Here is a 20,026-nt window from a genome sequence, read left to right on the forward strand (position 1 = left end):
TATCACTAAAATATTATCCCTCACCTTCCTTGATCGCCAAGCCTTTGGTCAAACATTATACTTGTACTTGGTCTTCCTTGGTCATGCATCCCTCAGTCAGTTTGTCCACATGCAGTTTGCCTACAGCCAAGTCTGCCACATTCAGTTGAATGCAATTATCTTACAGTCACCATGCTGCAAATCTGGTATCTTTAAACTGGCTCCTGACCTTCATTTTTGTCTTGATAACTGAGTTGCTTAAACTCTTTATTTCATCACCTTTTTCTAAGTTCAATATTCCTGATTCTTTTGTCATGATGTTCCTTGACTAAACTGAATATTTTGCTTGTGTATCTGTGCGCCTCCATTACCATTGTATCCCCTAAAAACACAAAATATCAGAATACTCAGCTTATATTTATATATTGCCTGTACCTCATCCCTCATAAACGTAATGGCATGCATTTAGCCATTAATCCCATCTTGTGTCTTTTAAATATTCCTGTTATCTTTCTTATCTTTTAGGATAGTCCTTCATTCTTTTCTTTCTGGACTGATGTCTATAACAGCCTATCCTCTATTCTTACTGCTAATACTTATTATATATTATTTCTCTGTTCCTCTCTTCTCTTATTTTGACTTTTATTCTTTTTCATTTGGCTCCAATATAGAGAAGTGGGAAAGTGCTGTGCATTTTGGGGAGCTGTTTGGTCAGTAGTCCATGTTGTGCTACTAATTATAATCCCAAATTCTTCCTGTTTCTGATTCTTCTCTCTGCTTTTGGGCTTGATGTGTCTGAAGTGCGCATCAGGATTAGAGAATGTCAGAGAGAGAGAGAAAAGTAAACAATCAAAAATCAATAGGGCTGTTGGGCTTTTAAGTGGAAGCACCGCGATAAAGCGGCCGCAATGAAGGGATCAATGTGAAGGTAGTCTTTCAGCATTTTTTAGAGGAGCGTCCGTATCTTCTAAGCAAACAGCCACTGTGCAAACAGCCCCTCTGCTCACACCCCCTCCGTCAGTAGCAGAGAATGTCAGAGAGAGTAAGAGAGGCAGAGAAAAGCAAACAATCAAAAATCAATACATTGCTGTTAGAGCTTTTAAGTGTGCGAAGCACGTATATCATTGAGGAGTTTTATTTAATACGTAATATGTGCACTGATTGGGTAGCTTCTCAGCCATCCGCCAATAGCGTCCCTTGTATTAAGTCAACTGGGTAAACAAACTGAGGAAGCATGTACCATAAATTAAAAGATCCATTGTCCGCAGAAATCCGCGAACAAGCGAAAAATCCGTGATATATATTTAGATATGCTTACATTTAAAATCTGCGATGGAATGAAGCCACAAAAGTCGAAGCGCGATATAGCGAGGGATCACTATATTGCAAAAAAGTATGTTATAAAGGCATTACAAAGTCAGGAGATACTACAAATAGGATTGCCTTATATAGCTGGAGTGAAAAATATGTCCAAACCAGTCTCTTTGAAATTGAAAGTGTTCCTTACTTTTTAATCGTGTTTTCTGTAAAAATACAATCTTAGCCTTTATGCCTGTGAGGTGGGAGAATATATTTTTTTCTCTTTAGATCATGATTGAGGCCTTCAACATTCCAGCTTACAAAATTCAATTTTTGGTGATTGAGATGCTGCTGCTGAATCTTTTGGGAACATTTCATATTCTTAAGTAAATTAAAAATTAGTAACACTAATTTTATATCATTACTGCCAGGTGATATGACTAAGGAGCTTGGCATTTTGTTGGTACTTACAATAGTGGTAGTAAAAGAACAGATAAAGAGTAACTTTTTTTCGTTCCCTTCTCACCCCTAGCACTCCTGTATTTTGCCTCGCCAAGTGAGGGCAGACCACAATTTACAGAGTCCCAATCCTCTGACATGCCAAGAGACAGGGCACACCAAAAGCAAAAAGAGACCCACCTTCTCCCCCCAACAGCAGTGTAGAAAGAATATATATAAATATTACAGTCCAGATATAATAAACCTTGGGTAATATGTTAAACAATCTTAAAAAAAATTAACGTTAATCGTTTAACTTATACCCCTTCTGTGGTGTAACAAAAAGCAACTGGAATTAATTTCTTATTAACTTAAATTAGTTTAATACACTTATATGTACAAGATTATGCACATGTAAATAACAGGCATGTGCATGAGAAAAAAATATATAAAACCCAATATACTTTTGTGGTAAATCTACTCTCAGATTCAGTTACTTAATGGTCATACATATTCACATAACTGTCAATAACAAACATCCATCACTATTTCCTAATGTGAAATCTTTAAATGTGATCATTCCACACCATCGCTAACACTTTGCAGAATTTTTTGGCCTCTAATTCATTTATTCTCTGCCTTTCCATTCCTTGGTAAGGAATAGAAACGGCTGCTTCACTAATCACCATAAATGAGCTCCGAGCGAGCATGTTGGGATTCTTTTCTCTACTTCTGCAGCCAAGAAATCAAGAAAACATTACATTAATCAAAGTCCTCTCAGCTTAAATTACTAAATGATGGAATGCATTTTACATAAAAATGATTTAAAACTTCTGTTCTTTCCCTCCTTCTGCTTCATTTCTTATGTATGTTGGGTTATAAGCTAGTATAAACTATAATATATTTGCTACACCTTCTAAATACAGTAGGTAGATGGTGTCACATTGTAATACATCAAAGTAACTAATAAACAAGCAAAGAAATAATTACACCTAAAAGTTGTGAAGTTGAACAATTTTCCAACATTTTTGACTTCCTACAACTCCCGAAAATCTTTACGTTAGCCCTGGTTCTTCAGGTTCATCATACTGTGCACATGAACTCCATCTCTAGTCTTGTACATTCCTCAATGAGAACATTGTGTGCTGTAAGTCACATTTAATCAAAACTTAAAGAAAATTGCAATTATGAAGCATCTCAATTTCCAGTTGTAACTCCAAATTACTCTTTGAAAATTAAGCAATTTAAGAATAACTTGAACTGGAAGATTAGCTCCATAATGGCCAATTTTTCCCTAACTGACCAACCTATTGATTAGTGAATATCTTGCACACATATTCAGTCATTAGAAACAAGTCATTCACAGTACAGTTTAGTAAATTAAAACAAGCCTCTCCAGGGTTTGTGAAGATTGCTTTAGTTCAGCAAAGATAAATTAGACTTTTCCAGCAGTTAATACAACTAATTCTTTAAGATAAAAAAGTAGTAAATTTTAAGGTGTCTGATAAACTGCTGAATGCAAGTCCTAGGTGTTTTATACCCTGGAATATTGTAGTTAACAGTATTCAGGCTTTCACATCCTTTTTACAAGCTACAGTGGCAGTCACTGTAAAAGTAAAAGGTTATGATCTAATGTCTCCATGTCCTGATTGTGTTGTTTATTTTTTATACATTGCAACTTCAGTATTTTTGTTTTTATTTAAGAAATTCTCAATTTTGGATGTAAGTGATTTAAACTAAAAAATAAGGAAATGCATAAAGAGTGAAGTGCTTGACTTTGATTTTTGGGTATTGTGCTGGATTAAATAAAAGATTAAATTGATTAGCATGAATCATATTTTTATCTGCTTTGAGAATATTCTTTTGGAAATCCCTTTAATACTCATACTTGTTCTATCACTGGAATAATTGCTAAATCCATAAGGGAAAAAATCCTTGACAATAGGCAATTTTAAATGCACATACTGTATATTTAATATATATATATATATATATATATATATATATATATATATATATATATATATATATATATAATTTATTTATTTTTATATAAATATTTATATTTAATATATATATCTGACCAGCACCCCAAACCTTAGCCACAACTTCACAGACGCAAGTCCCAGTATAAATAAAAGGTTTATTAGCAATAATACCTTCCACAAAAGCTTCAAAAATGGCATAAATCAAACATAATTATTGTTCTCTCTCTTTTGTTCTCTGTCTTCTCCTCCACACCCACCTCAAACTCCCCTGATAGAGGTCAAGCGTCTTGTAATCTTGGACCAGGAAATACTGCCGGTGCCACAGCTGAGCTAGATGGAAGAACTTCTGGGTCAATCAGAAGACCCATAAAGTAGGGAGCGTAACTCCCTGCAACACCCTCTAGCAGCACCCACGTACCACAGCAGGGCTGCCCCACTGCACTACAGTTCCCATCATTCCCTAAATGTATCTGAATGGGTACTGAAGCCCAGAGGTGCTGCCATTTAGTGGGTCAGGGGAGCATGCAGCTGTGAAACAGAGCCTGTCCCAATCTCTCTGCTATATTGGCCTCCCAGCCAGTTAAAGAAATGGGACCGATCCTGGCCGGAACACAAGACCATGCATGCTGTCATTTACAATATATTTATATTTAATGCAAAGTTGACTGACTGACTCACTTACTCCCTCATCAACAAAAACACTGTTTTCTTTTCAGCTAAAAACCTTGGCAGGATTTGGCAAGATGGTACAAATACATCTAGGCATCTGCTAAGAAAGGACATTTTAATGTATCGATATGTAGGAGCAAACACTCCCTCAACAATAAAAAAACTAAATACCTCAAAATCTCAAAAATACTTTGACGTTTTTTGATTGATATTTGGTGAGGTTATAAAAAAGATTAGCAGACAAAAGTTTTATTTCTCAATATTTGTCAGTAGTAAAGTTTTAGCTTAGGAACCAAGTACTTTTTTGCTTCAGCTGTGTTCTCTTGGAAAAATGGGATGTGCAATTAATGCAAATAAATGTCATAGGCAAAGAAGTGCCACTGACCAAGCTGTAGCTGCAATCTCACAGAAAAATGGGACTAGCTGTGAGTGATAAAGAGCAGCAGCCTTGCAAAGGAAAAGGAGATGAGGTGGCATGAGATATGAAGTAAATCATAAAAAACCAAAACTCAAAGAAGATTGGTTAGAAAGTGGCCTCTTTGGATATACTCAGTACTTCCTATTCTGTTGAATTCTTCTTACTCCTCACAATACAGTATAAAATACATACATATTCAAGAACCCTCTGAGCAATCTGTTTGGTCAGTTTGGCTTTGTCCTGATTTGCTTTGATGACATGTTTGAAAGAGAAAGTGCTGGGCAACAGACGTTTAGACACACAAGGAGGAATGAAGACCAGAAGTATTTGCATGAATACAAATGAGGTTTTCACAGTGTGCAAAGGGGACCCATGTATCATTGATGGTAGTCAAAAGGTGGAGAGTAGGCGAGCAAGGTGCCCTGAAATGACAGAGTCTGAGAAGCAGGCTTTACAGGAACATCCTCAAAAGAAGGAGCACTGAGCCAGAGAGGTTAAGACATACGAGGATACTGAGGAAAGGCATCGGAGGAATGATGAATATACAAGTAGGACAAGAACTATCAAATGTTATAAATGTATTCTATTACCTGTTTTTGAAAGGTAAAGTGCCTAGTACGTTTATAAATTACAATCAAAAACATAGCTTCCATTACTGCATGGGAAATACAAAATGTAATTTTTGCCTATAGACTGTTGGTAAATTTATGTGAGCAAATTATAACCATCTTCAAACTAAGTTAACCCAATCTAAGGTTCCAAGGTTCAGAGCCCTATCTGTAGTAGGACTGTGGCCAAACCAGTACAAACCAACCCAGAATGGAAAACCTGTAAATTGTAGGGTTAATTCTTGCACACACCCATTCCTATACATAAAAATCTAGTTTAGAGTGTCTGATTACCTAAAATGAGTGTATTTAAGATGTGGGAGGGAGAAACTAAATAGTTAGAGATGCACAAAGGCATATAATGTGTCTCCTGAAGCTTTCAGGCAGTAGTTCTAACCACTGTGTCAGTTTGCTGCTCTAGCAGTTAGTTTATTTACCATTAGTAAAAAGCAAAGGGTCATTGACATGGACACTGTCTGATAGTGGATGTCATTTGATCAAGGCAATGGAGCACTTCAAGCATTTTAACAGACAAGAAACAGGGAGAACAGTAATGCCAGAGTGTATAAATCACTCCTTGTCAATGCTATACACTACTTTACCTCAGAACATTTACCTGAAAATGAAAGCATTTTTAGGGAGTTGTAGGTTTGCATCCGAGTTAGAGGTGAGGAGTGCTGTATCGAGTACACTAAAGAAATTCAGGAGAAATGAATTACAGGTGTGTTTTGATAGGTAATAGAGATTAGGAAAGTAATGTGACAATGGCACTAGAGGGTCCTTATGTTTTGAACAACATTGACTGATTAGTTGCAACCAATGTACAATCGTATTTCTGTTCTTCTTCTGGTTGTTTGTCCTTGCGATGCCGTTTCTTCATAAAATCTTGTTGAATGGCACAAATGACAACATTCTTGAAAATGCCATTATGCATTTTATTTATATAATACAGTTTAACTGTTATTTAATAATTAAGTACATTTTGACATAAAACAAATGTACTTTTTCCAATCATGAGATTTTGCATCACTGGACATGTCTACCAATAATTTGTTATCATCCACATATCTTTAAATATAAATATACATTTCAGCATCTAGGGAGTACTCAATAAGCCAAGGCAGATGATTAGATCACTAAAAATCTACCAACAAACCAAAGCAAGGCAGTTCACTTTTATTTATTCATTCATCATTCCAATTTATTTAAAGGTAGGGCTGCAGAGTGCCAGTGCCTATCCTTAAAACATTCCAGAACCAAACCTGGTTAGTACAGCAGTCTATATTAAGGCATATTCAGAAAACACAATTGCATAATGTAAATGTGCAACATACAGAACAATGGAGCCATGGGGTGGTGATATTATGCTGTATTATGCAACTCCCATTTTTATTCAAACTAAGGTAAACAAACATAACCTTTCAATTAGGAGTGAAGTGCTCAATGCAGTTATATTTGTATAACCAATATAGCTTCTTTATCCTTTGGAACACCATTTCTTCTAGTAATGCAGCTTCCTACATGGGTCTTCCAGTTCCTCTATAAAATCCCCTATAGTACTTCATGGAATAGCTTCACAGGAAATTTACTGCTTCTCTTTGTTTCCAAACAATAATTCTTTGTGTGTTGCTAGTATGACCTAATTAAACAATATTGTGTCTTTGCATAGTCTTTGCATAATGTTCATTATTTGCAGCATGAGTACTTCCAATGGACCCTACTGGTTAAATGTTCTTGCTTTCATTTGAAGTCTGATAAAGAAGATGCAGCCAATACAAATGGTGACTATGAATATGTACAGTATATAGTTATAAACTGGTCAATAGTCACACAAACTAGCTGTGTCTTTTTACCTTTTGCTTCAGAAACCATTTTTAATGAGTGAATAGTTTTTCTGTTTGGCATTAAATCAAGTTGTGCATGAAGTCATTAATGAATGCAGTGTTAGATTTATTGCTGAAATAATCGGTTGATTAATCAATGTGTTTCCAGGGAAACAGGATGTTAAAGGGATAAACTTGTCCTTGCAGTGTTCAACATTTTTTTTTATTTAAGAGTGATTTGAGTGGTAGTAATATTGACAATACTAAATTTTATCATTGGCTTTAAAGACACCACAGATAAAATAGAGAAATCTTCTTTAAGTAAAATTATGTTTTTTCTTTTTTATGAAAATATATTTTTTAGTTGTCCAGATGGCTCAGGCATAAGGTTGGATATGCAAACATTTTTATTTAAGCTAAGATTTTCTGTTTGCCATCTTACGTTTTTTGAGGCCAAATATTCCACAGTGTATTTCAGAACAGTTTTGATGTTAAGTATATTACAAATGTATTAATTGGTGGAGTAGTTCAGTGGTTAGTCCTTCTGCCTTTTAGGTGTAAAAGACTAGGTTTGAATCCTGGGAAATGCATCTTCTCTATGATGTTTGCATGTTCTCTCAATATTCTGTATTAGTGTGTTTTTCTCCAGTAATTATTTTTTTGTCTAAATTGCAAAAGACTTTACACAGATATTTAGAACATTACAAAATACTGCCAAGATAGGCACAAGTCAACATCACCCTTTAATGCAGATTAAACAGATATGGAAACTCATGGATAAAGTTAATGACTTATTTTATAATAAAAGAAGTTTTATTCAAAACTACAATTTCAAACATGCTGTAACACGAGTTATTTAGGTTTGTATAAGTACATTCATTCTTTACGATTATTATAAAATGAGGTTAACAATTGGAACAACTATCAAATTAAATTATAACAAAATCTCCCATAGCAGTGGCGATTGACAATATTCTTGTAAGGAAGGCGTAAAGAATTATGAAATACTTTTTGCTATTCCAAAACTTTTTGTAATTGTAAAATAAAAAGAACACTGGCTTGAGACAGTATTTATTTCATCTGTACGGCACAGTACTGTAAGCTTTTTTAACAAAAGACTAAGAAAGCTACTTTGTTCATCAGTTAATGAAAAATCTAATGCCATTTAACCTTCTTTAATTGAGTGTTACCAACATTCTGCAATTAAAACAAATTAGCTGACATTGTCAGAGTTCTTTTACTTAAAACAATCTGAAACTCCTTTTCTTTGAGATAGGGTTTTTGAAGCCCCAGGCAAAACATTTTTTCTATTTAGGTTTAAAAACGCAGGTATTATAAAACTGAGAACTATTAACCCTGGTTAATATAAGAAGATAATTTATTTTATACCGGAGTAGAGAATAATTGACCTTAAATTTAAAAAGTGCTGGATAGGTACATCTGAAGGTCATTACCACTAGCTGCTATCTAGAGATAATGTAAAGCTACTGCAAAGTTAAACTGTGATTCAGAAAGAAGTAAACACTCTCTAGCAAAACAATACAAGAATCCAAAATTATACATGCATATATATATATATATATATATATATATATATATTGTGAACTGGGACCCGGACACAGGCAGACGGACAACATAGTTCCACCACACACCGTTTATTTACAATAATATCTATTATTTAACAAGTTTAACGTGCTCATAAACCCCAGTGCCTCTTGCATCGATTCCCCAAAGTCCAGGCCACACTCTCAGTCAATGTGCCTCTCTCGACCGCCTCCCGTCCTCCCTCCAGTTCTGTCCTCTTCCACCCGACATCCACTAATGACTGGAGGGAGGCAGCCCCTTAAATGGGAACCCGGATGGGCTCCAGCTGCTTCCCGGCAATCAGTCGTAGCCACACCCTAGTGTGGCGGAAGTGTCGGCTGCGCACCCCAGGAAGCCGTCCGGGTGTCCCCTATTCTCTTCCCCCCAGCACTTCCTGGTGTGGTGGAAGTGCTGGGCTCCAGAGTTCCTCAGGCACCTAGGTGCCGCCTGGCGATGGCCACAGGCCCCTACAGGGTTGGGCTTCCAAGCCCTCCACCTGAGGCTCCCAACATAACCAGGACGGACGCCCCCTCGCGGTCTGGAAGAGGCACAATATATATACAGTATATACAGTATATATAAAAGGGCTGTAAGATCCATAAAGAAATATTGAGGTAGGTATCAACCCAGTCATTCCCATTTAATCAAACTAAATAAAAATGAACAAAACAATGGCCGCTACAATCAACATGAAAAGAGAAGCCAACAGGGTTTGCAGTTCCACTGTTTTTGGTCACCAGGTAAGAGCTTCATCCTGTGGTGTGCTTTGTTCAGAATAGAACACTTCCTTCCAGTGAGTTTATAGGTGTGGGAATCAATTGCCCTCACTGAACATCTTTTCAGTAATTCTGAGTTTACAGAAGAAGAGATTAGCACCAGCCGCCCCTCTTGACCTGGGGTGGTAGTACATACCTCAGATTACCATGGAGAGCAATCCACAGATGTTCATGTGTGATGAATATATATATTCACTATTTTATTTCACTTGTGTCCGTCTGTGCTATAAACAACGGTTGCCACAACTACTATATCCCTCCACAACAATAGTGAGGAATCCATGTTCCTGGCAGAGTTTTGGTTTTAGGATTATCTTCAAGACTTCAATGTCACCAATTATCGACTGTGGCATTTGACTGTTTATTCTATGCATACTTTGTTACTGACCAAAACTGCATTATGACACTACCATTTTACACCTCCTCTTTCCTTCAACTTCAAGGTAAGCCCCACAACTTTTTACTCACTGAAAATGCATTATGGCACTACCATTTTTCAGCTCCCTTTTCCTTCACTTCAACGTAAGCCTTCCAATAAAATGAAGAGGCACATACAGCCTTGCTATGACCAATAAAAACAGTCTCGCCAGCCTACATACTCACACCAACGCCCAGAAGCTGAAATATCTACATCATGCCAGACAAACCAGCACATTGGTCTGCTTCTGACAGGATGTTGTGTGTCTCTCTCTCTCTCTCTCTGTCCTGGATGTTTTCCTTGGATTTGCCGTTTGCACTTTTTAAGTACATTTTTACCAATAGGACCCCCATTGCCAATATATATTCCCATTTTTTTTAATATGGAGTTACAGCAAGTCAGACCCTATCAATGCAGAATTGATATGAAGACAATATGTGAACCACAAACCACCTTTGGACAAAGTACCAGTTCATCATAGTGCATACTTATTTATTTTCATACACACTTGTGCATACCTGCATAATCCTGAGATGCCAATCAACCAAAAACGCAGATAGTTTCATGTGGAAGAAAGACAACAGTAAATGTAAAAAATAAAAACCTAAGACAAAGTGAAAACACCACAGGAGATACACATTATGGCTGGTTATTGAGTATAAATTGTCTGTCTGTGAAGCAGATTTGAGAATTGTGCCTTGTAATGGACTAGAGTTGTTAGCCCAGTCTAGTGGGGTTTTTTTTTTTGTCTTGCACCAGTTGCAGATAGTATAGCCTTCCACCTCTCTTTTGAAAGTGAAAGGTTGGATGAAGACTTATGTTAAATATGGCTTATTTTAACACATGCAGAACAATGCTAATCAACATGCAAATTCATGGTATAGTGTTAAATTATCAGATATTTGCTACTAATTGTATCCTAAATATGCAAAACTATATTTGCATCAATTTGCCTCACTTGCTTGTCAATATTTTCGAAAGAGGTTGTTTCCTACTTCCTACTCTATACTCAAAGAAGTGATCTGGAGGGCTTTGTTCATAAAGTTGTTTGTTTGAATGTGCTGTATTATCCCATGGGTATTTTAATGGTTACTATTTGGAAGATTCAGAAGAAAATAAATCTACATATAAGAAGATAAATATTGTTGCACTAGTAATAGTGGATATTTTTATTCGCTCAATTTTAGACTGGGCAATTAAGCCTGGGCTAGAAACTGAAAGTTTACCTGGGGTGCTTTTATAGACTTTACATGTACACAGTTAGGCTAATATCAATAAATCTGGTATTTGCTAAATATATTTCTGTAGTCATAGAATTATATTATAATCTCTATTTAATATTCAGATCTTCAACTTCACATGCTATCCTAAATGGCTTGGAGAGAATTTTAAAGCAATACAAGAGCTGATTAAACATCCCTAGGGAGTAACAAGCATGTTAGGGGCAGTGTTTCATAGATGTGCACAATGAAAACTGATGTTCTAAAAGATTCACCAATCATGTTCATTGTACCACTAGGTCCTGGGTCCTTTAGCCTAAAGAAAGGCCCTTTAGGTTGCTCCATTATTTCTAATGGTCTAAAAAAAGAAAATTTTCTTCTTGGCCACAACAATATAACATTGATGACTTGCAGCACTTAGCTCAAGCTTTGATAAAGAAAAATATCTTTTGTGGGTCACTGTGATTAGTAAATGCATTTAATTAATTAACAAGCCTTTTAAAGCAAGTGTAAGGTGCTGCTGTAACTGGTTTCTGTATATAGCATTTATTAATTTGGGTCAATTAAACACCAGCAGAAATGAAAATTAATCACATAAATTTTTGAATACCATTTTATTCCAAGTAAAATCATCACAAGGTGGTTCTCAAAGAACATAAAAATAAATTACAAAACAATAAAAGTCAATGAAAAAGAATTTTATATTACACAATAATTCAAACAGTACTCATATACATAAGCACTTTTGAATGCCTTTACACCTTTCCACAAAAGGTAAAAGAAAAAAATTTGAAAAATTAATTGCCATGTTAAATTGCAGCTCTAAATCAGTTCTGATATTTCAGTCAAAAATGTTAGCCAAGCAAAAGTACAATTTTACATTAAAAGCCAAGTACGTCTGTAATATTTGCCTGAACCAACTTTACAAGTATACAGTAGTTTTGTCCATTGAACCATCTGGGTGGGGGATTTAAATCAAAAGCAACCATCATGAATTTTATCTTTCTCAGCCATCTTTAAAGAAATAATTTTGATTATCTGGTTTTCTAAACTAAGGCAAGCCACCCCTAAAATGTTGCATCATCTGGTCTGAGTTCTTCCTAACTTAAAGCTAATGGTGTGAAGTAGAGCTTGATCTTGGATCTCGATTATTACTAACAGTAGTCATAATACTTCATTTTTTATAATAGCAGACCTATTAATCAAAGCAAGTGCTAAGCTATGGCAGACAACTGACACTTATGTGACTAAATGTCACATGATCCTTCAAGGCCAGGGATTTTCAACCTTACTTTGACGTGCCACCTCCAGGAATTTAAATATTTTGAAGAACCACCATTTTTTCAGTCTTAAATTGTAAAGTTCTGAACTCTTACTGGCCACAACTAAAGGTGATTTTTAATTCCCACCCATCCTATTAATATTGTACTTGGGGATTTTATTAATAGTAAAAATAGTTTTTAGTGTGGTTGTGTATGTCTTTTGGTTTTTCTTAAGTAAGTTAGACACTTTTTATTTTTTTTAATGAAAGAACAATAGCATATTTTGACAAGATATAAAAATTAGAAAGCCTAAAATGTACATATTTTCTGAAAAGTATTAATTCAGTCTGCAAGGTAAAAAGGTAACTGAAAGCAGCATAATAAATTATCAGCATCTAGTCAGTTTTATGGATAAGTGGGAATTGCTTTTAATAATCTATTCGTGGACTGTAAGTCAGTTGTGGTGTAGCAGCACTTCATGATTTTTGTTCATTTGTATTGGTCTGTTCAGTTTGTTGTCATTGTGTAGAAGAAACTACCCCTTGAAACAGGAAAGACACGTGATTGACAGATGTGGACCAATTGAGGTGGGATTTCCTGTTTCGGGTCAGAAAGATTTCCAGTGTACTTCTATATATAGAGGTCTTTAGGCATTTCACGACTTCTGCCATCTTGATTTTACATGCTAAGGCAGTTTTTAGTGACTGCTATCAGGGCTGAGAATCATACAGATTCCACATCACTACAGTTAAATGTTGTCTACGTTTTCAACCTGGGAAAGAATCTACATCCACTGGGACTCAGATTGGTGAGAATGTTTAGATTTTGTTTATCTGTCTTTACTTCAAGGCAGGTCCTTCTTTACCGACAATCGTTTTACATCCATTTTGCTTCAAGGATTTAGGCTGGTTTCATTGTTTTCTACCATCTTCCCAGTCAGTGTTTGAATCTGGACTTTGTGTGGCATTTTTTGTATGTATTGTTTGTGGTGTTTATTTGGGGGGATGTTTTTATACTGACTGTATATTGTGTTTATTAGCTGGAGGAAAAGATGGAGTTCAATTCTTGTTTGTTATATAAATATTTTTTTCTTCTTAATTCACTATATATTTTTGGAGATATTCACATATATTCACTTTTCTTTACAATATATTCACCTTTTGTCTTTATATTTTGTGGCCTACTGTGTTTTCACTGTTTATTGAAGAATGAGGATGGGATATTTGTGAATGGAGTATGTGGTTGATTTGTCCTAGTCCAAACTTTTTTTTTAGGCCTTGGGCCTGGGAGTGTTTTCTAAGCCAATCATTAAAAGGGTGCCTAGAAGTTTTCTTGGTAAATGAAAGCAATAATTCAGAATGCTGATGCAGACAGATGTAAAGTTAGTGAAAATAAATGCAACTATGATAAACAGTTTGTTGAAAATATAATTATGCCATCTGGTTTCTGTTAGTCACTTTTTAGTTAATATTAAACATAACCAATCTTTTTGCTAATTTTATATACATAATTTGAACTGTTTGCCTATTGGTTTTATATTGATTCTCAATTAGAAGGTTTTTTTAAAATGAGGCCTTAATATTTTCAGTAATACAACTTTTATATCTAAAATAATGCACAAAAAGTTATAATACTAGATATCTATGAAAATGTACATAATTATAATAAAGTTTTTACACTTTGTTAACTAATGACTGCAACTAAATCACAACTAAACCACAATGTTTTTTGCATTTTTTTTTAATGTCTACAGTGAAATTTGATGACTGCCATGGAAATGAGAAAGTGAAATATGATGTTTCGCATCCTGACTTTATAGTTGATGAAGATGGCTCTCTTGTTCCAGTCAGGGATGTCATAGACAGTGGAAGAATTCTTTTCATCCATGGACGTTCGGCACATGCGGATGATATGGCAGAAGTACACATTCTTGGAGCTCCTGAGAGGAGGCCTCAAACACTAAAGGTAAAGTGTCTGCAGTGTGTGTATGTGATTTCATATTCCAGTTGCAGGATATGCATTAACATCTTCTGTCAATCTGAATAGAGGCATGTGTATGACCAGGAAGACACTTAGTAGCTTTAAGTGACTGAAAGAAAATGAGAGAGAGAGAGGGGATGGCCCTGGAGAGTGATGATAAATTGTGACGTGCAATAAGTCAATGGGTTCAAGGCCTTGTTATTTTTGAATTATTGATTATCTTGACAGCGGGAGACAAAGAAAAACATTGCAGATAATGACTTATGACAAATTAAATTTCATGCCTACATAAATATGTTACATGAATGTGATATGAATATAATTGAAAAGAATTATCTTTTTGCCACTGACAGCTCTTGGGTGGGCGGTGGGGGGAAATCATTCTGACCCTGTATTTTTTTTTCCAATGAGCAGAGGCTACAGAGGCCTAAGAATTTCATGTCATTTAGTTTGTTTGTCAATCTGAAACTCTTTAGCCTTTTTAAGACTGTAGAAAACAAAAATGGCCATATCTTGGAGTATTATTACATTACTATTCCAACAATCTAAATAATCAAGTAGATGCTTTTGTATATTTATACATCAATGTATAGTAAATTACTAGCATATGACAATGGATAGGTGTACATCTTAAACATCACAGATAAAACTAGTAAATGTTTAAAAGAAAATGGATAGTTTTTCAAAGAACTCTAATATCTGCAATATTTCCAAAACATTTATCTTTGTTTAACAGGGATATACCATGTAGTGTTAATGCAGAGAGCAGGAAATGTGTAAGAAGTTTATCTTATACTTTTCAGATTTACAATCTGAAGAAACAAGGCAATGTCTATACAGTTCAAGTTTATATTCTGCAAATTGTCTACTGCAATGCTTAATAGGACTTTTTATTAACTATAGTTAATTCATTCCTTAGACCAAGGACACAAAATATGCTGCCCTAACGGTATAATCCAGGCTATAGTCTGAATATGTATATAATAACTGTCAGCTTGTAAAATACAGTTTCAGTTTTATCCACTAGCTGTCCTTTGGTACCTTTCTGTTAGTAGTCTATTGTAACACAACATTAAGATGAGCTACAATAGCATTTTTTATCTGAAATTTACTGGAAAAAGTCTTTGTCTTAGAAGCAGAGTGTCACTGGAGAAATGGGCAACAGCATTTTCTTTTCTGAGAAATAAATCAAAGTCCCATTTGCTTAATTTGATCCCAGCAAGTGGCTGTTTCTAAACAATTTAGAACTACAGAGGTACTATGAAACCAATCACTGTAAAAAGTACTGCAAATATACTGTGATTTAGGGAAAGATGTGAGATGAATGATGCAACTATGAAGGCTCATTGTATTTCCAATGAAATTTAATTGGCATCGGCACCATAGCACATTAAATAAACTACCAGGTAGTGTAGTGGAAAGCAGATCATTAGGGACTGTCAGATCTCGACTGAGTCTAGGTAAATAGAAGGATTAGCTTATTTGGCTGATGTTCATGTCACAATTGTTAATGTTCTAATATTCTAAAGGATACTATATTAAAGCATCATTTTTGAAGGCCATTGAATTTTTATGTCACAACAAGCTTTTTCTAATATAAATTTCTTAAGACAAACATTAGCAAACAGAACCATGAACTTAGTGCAAGACTTGGACAATCAGGTAAAGACATTTATTTGATTCCATGGCAACAGATGAGAGCAATGATGTTACTGATGTGGCTTAACTTGTGTTTTTTTTTATTAGAGAATTTGATTCATTCTTCAATGCTGAATTGATTCCCATGTTAGACATAAATACTGTGAGACATTTTCAATAGCTTGGTTGGATCCTCAGATTAACTAAAAGTGGAATGGGCTCATGCTGTTAATCTGAATCCTGATGTTGCATCATTTAATGTGAGAGAAGAAAGTAGGTACAGTTGCTGAATTCCAAGAAGTTGTTAAATCCTGTGGCGATAATGAATTTTGAGGAATCATTGTATTGCATATAAAAAGTCATTATACAACAAATTACTTAAAATTGACTATGTCATGAGTGTGGATATCAAAACAATGAATTTCATCCATAAAAAAGAACTCAGTCTCTGCTAGTTTTATTCCTTATTGTGTGAGTTCAGTTTTAGACATGACCTGCCCTCCCACACAGAGGTAAGGTGGTTAAGCCGTGGAGCTCTACTCAAGTGCTTTTATGAAATGCACATGGAAATCGGAGTTTTCATGAATTGAATGGGGAGCATTGTGATGAAAGTGGTGATGATCCCTAATGGACTCAGAATCCTGAATTTATGATGGATATCACTGAGCATTTGTAGCTCTGTGTGGAGAATGTTCAAAGTTGAAACAAACTTGTCACATATTTGTATTCAAATATGTGGAAGGTACCTCCTGTAAAGAAAAAACTTGTACATTTTCCCTTACTGAGAGGCAACAATAGCACAGGCTGGGATTAACACATGAATCGATACAAAATAATAACTATTAGACTAAAGACTGAGAGTCAGATGAGTTTTGAGGTCCCCATCCCCAAATGAGTCTGCCACCCCTGCCTTAGACTTTGTGTATACTTATATTAATATGCTGTACACTCATACAGCAGTATGGTTTGACCATCATTTTCCTTGTTAAATTTTGTCCATATTTTATATGGCTTTATACAACATGCCAATTGATAAGTCACTTTTCTTATAAACTTGTGTAAATTACTCTTTCCTCTGCTTCAGTAGTCTACATGTGTTTGTCAGTTATGTTTATTTCTAACTCTTAAGTCATATTTCATTAATATTCTGTATGTCAATTTTAACTTAAAGCCAATTTAGAAACTTGCAAACAAGTGTCACTGCGCACTTTATTCTGAAAGACTGCTTCAGGCTAATGTTTGATGTGATAGAGTGTACATTTTTTTTATACTTTTGGATCAATAGTTTTTAATGAGCTTTCATTTACCCTACTTGTAGAAATTGTCTGTGCCATTTAAGAGATTAGAGATCTTTGTCATATACATTCCAATAGTGCAGTGAAATACTTGTACGACCGTTGTGGTAATGTAAAAATAAATACAGTAAATAAATGAGTAGCAGAAGGCGTACAGTAAATAAGATAAAAGTTAAACAAGAAGTAACATTCGGTATAATTGTTCATAATCCAGCAGGTCGGTACAATACACAGTATAGGGCTGGTAGGATCAGGTTCCTGGGAGTTTAGTAACCTTATGGCCTGGGGAAAGAAGCTCCCCCTGAAACTGGTGTACTAAGTGATGAGTCTCTGATATCGCTTCCAAGAAGGCACAAGTGAAAACAGTGAATGAGCTGGATGGCTGTCATCAGAGATAATAGATTTAGCTCTTCTCAGGCATCTAATTGAGTAGATAGTATGCAGCTGTGAAAAGTCAGCCCCAATGATTTTAGAAACTTTACAGACAATTATTTGGAGGAGTTTTTGATCCTGACAAGTCAGGTTACCAAACCACACTATGATTTATCTGGTCAGTGCAGCAGTAAATGGTCACTAGTGTTTTGGTTCCCATCCTGAAGCAAATTAGCCTTCTCTTGAAAAAGAGCGTTTGCTGAGCCTTTTTGAGTATACAGATGGTGTTGACTGATGTCAAAAGACAGTCGGAAATCTGGACATCTGGGAACCTGAAACTGCTAACTGTCTGTACAGGGAAGTTGTTGATGCGGAGTGCGACTGCCTAATGACACCATACAGACAGGTCTTTTACCTCCCTCCTGTAGGCAGCCTTATCATTGTTACTGAAGAGGACAATTGCAATGATGTCATCCGTGAACCTGATGATTCTGTTGCCATCATGCTTTGGCTAAGGCAACAGCCTTGTGGAACGCCTACTGTATGTGGGTCTTTTTTTTAGCAAACACCTAGACACAGATGGAGCTGCTCAGACCAAGCACTCAGAGAATTAGCATCAGGCTGCAGGGAACAATATTGTTGAAAGCAGAGCTCTAGTCACTGAACAGCATCCTTACATAGGTGTTTTTCCTTTCCAGATGTCCCACAGGAGTGTGTAGGGCAAGGGAGATAGCATCACCCACAAATCTGTTGCACTGGTATGCAAAGTACAGCTGATCCAGGGTAGCAATGACATTGTGGTTAAGTTGGATCATGACCAGTTTCTCTTGACACTTCATCACCATGAAGGTTAACATGATGGGCCAATAGTGCACAGTACATAAATAGAGGGACAAATTGAAGATGATTGTGAACACTGGTGACAGCTTAGTGACATAGACCTTCAGGGCGCAGGCTGATGCCAACCGACCTGGGTTTACTGGGTTTAACCTTTTTAAAGGTTTTACTCACAATGGCCACTGTCATCTCTGATCACTGCGCATGGTGGTAGCTCTAGAAATATTACCATCACCATGTCTAAACTGTAAGGCACACAAAGATCGACAAAGTTTTTTAGCTCATCTTGGAATAAGGTGGAGGTGTCCATGGCCACAGTTGTCAAATTTTTGTAGTCTATAATTGCCTGTAGACCTTTGATCAGCTGTTGATCGCTGATGTTAAAATAATTTTCCAGTCTGTTTCTGGCTTTACTACGTTAATTGATCTCCATACATCATTCCTGAATCCTTGAAGCCCTTTGTCATTTTATTTAAAAGCAGCAGTCTGCTCCCTCAGGTACATAGGAACAGTACTGTTCACTCGGGGCTTCTGGTTAGGGTAGGAGTGTGCATTATGGGTCAGCACACACAAGTTCATACAGAATCTGGCATAATCCATCACTGAGTTAGCATATTCGAGATTCTCAGAAGAATCTTTAATGATGGACCAGTCAGTCAAATTCAAACAGCCCTGTAGTCTCCCACAATGATGGAAATAGCTTTCAGGTGCTGACTTTCCTATTTACAAATGGCAGCATGCAGCTGTTCTACTGCAGCTACACTTGGTGCTTCCATTGGATCATAAATAGTCATGAGTAGGAGGTGGTTGGGGGAATGCACCAAGTACAGAGCATTGCCACACCCACCACAAAGCAAACCATCTGGATTCAGATCAGAGTGCAGCTGTGCAACGGGCGACACCTCAGCAATAGGTTTTTTACAGCGGCTGCAGTGCCAGTCCTGCCACCAACCCTCAAGTTTTCCCTGCAAGTCATGAGTAGCACTGAAAAACTCACTTGGCAGGTAAAAATGGTTGGTACTCATTAGGTGTCCCAAAACAGGTCAACAGAACTGGGAAACCACTTTTACATCAGTGCACCTGAAGTTGTTAATAAAAAAGCACACACCACTTCCTTTTGTCTTGCCAGTGACTGTACAGAAAAGGCCAGAGGTTGAATGGCTTTGTTTGGAGTGCTTGGGCTCAGTCAAGTCTCTGTGAAGCAGAACACATTGTATTTAAACAAGTCTGTTTGTGACCAGATGCAGGTGTGAAGTTTGTCCAGCTTGTTTTCTAAGATTTGGGGGTTAGCCAGCAAGATTGAGAAAATCGGAGGCCACTTTGGGAGTTGCCACAGCCTGGTCAGGAAATTACCTTGTTTTCCTCTCTTTCGCCAAGTCTGTTGATTGTTATTGTCCCATCTGCACACATAGTTATAAATAA

General features: G+C 36.2%; 1 protein-coding gene across 1 annotated transcript in view; it reads left to right on the forward strand.

Annotated features, from left to right (window-relative positions):
* Window positions 1-20,026, forward strand: part of cdh13 (cadherin 13, H-cadherin (heart)) — a 1,331,220-nt gene that overhangs the window by 429,497 nt on the left and 881,697 nt on the right. Inside the window, exon 3 of the mRNA XM_039763495.1 lies at window positions 14,236-14,447. Within this exon, the coding sequence (XP_039619429.1) occupies window positions 14,236-14,447 (212 nt within the window). The remainder of the gene's footprint in view (window positions 1-14,235; window positions 14,448-20,026) is intronic.

The sequence above is a fragment of the Polypterus senegalus genome, chromosome 9 (assembly GCF_016835505.1).
Source record: "Polypterus senegalus isolate Bchr_013 chromosome 9, ASM1683550v1, whole genome shotgun sequence".
In the NCBI taxonomy this organism is placed as follows: domain Eukaryota; kingdom Metazoa; phylum Chordata; class Cladistia; order Polypteriformes; family Polypteridae; genus Polypterus; species Polypterus senegalus.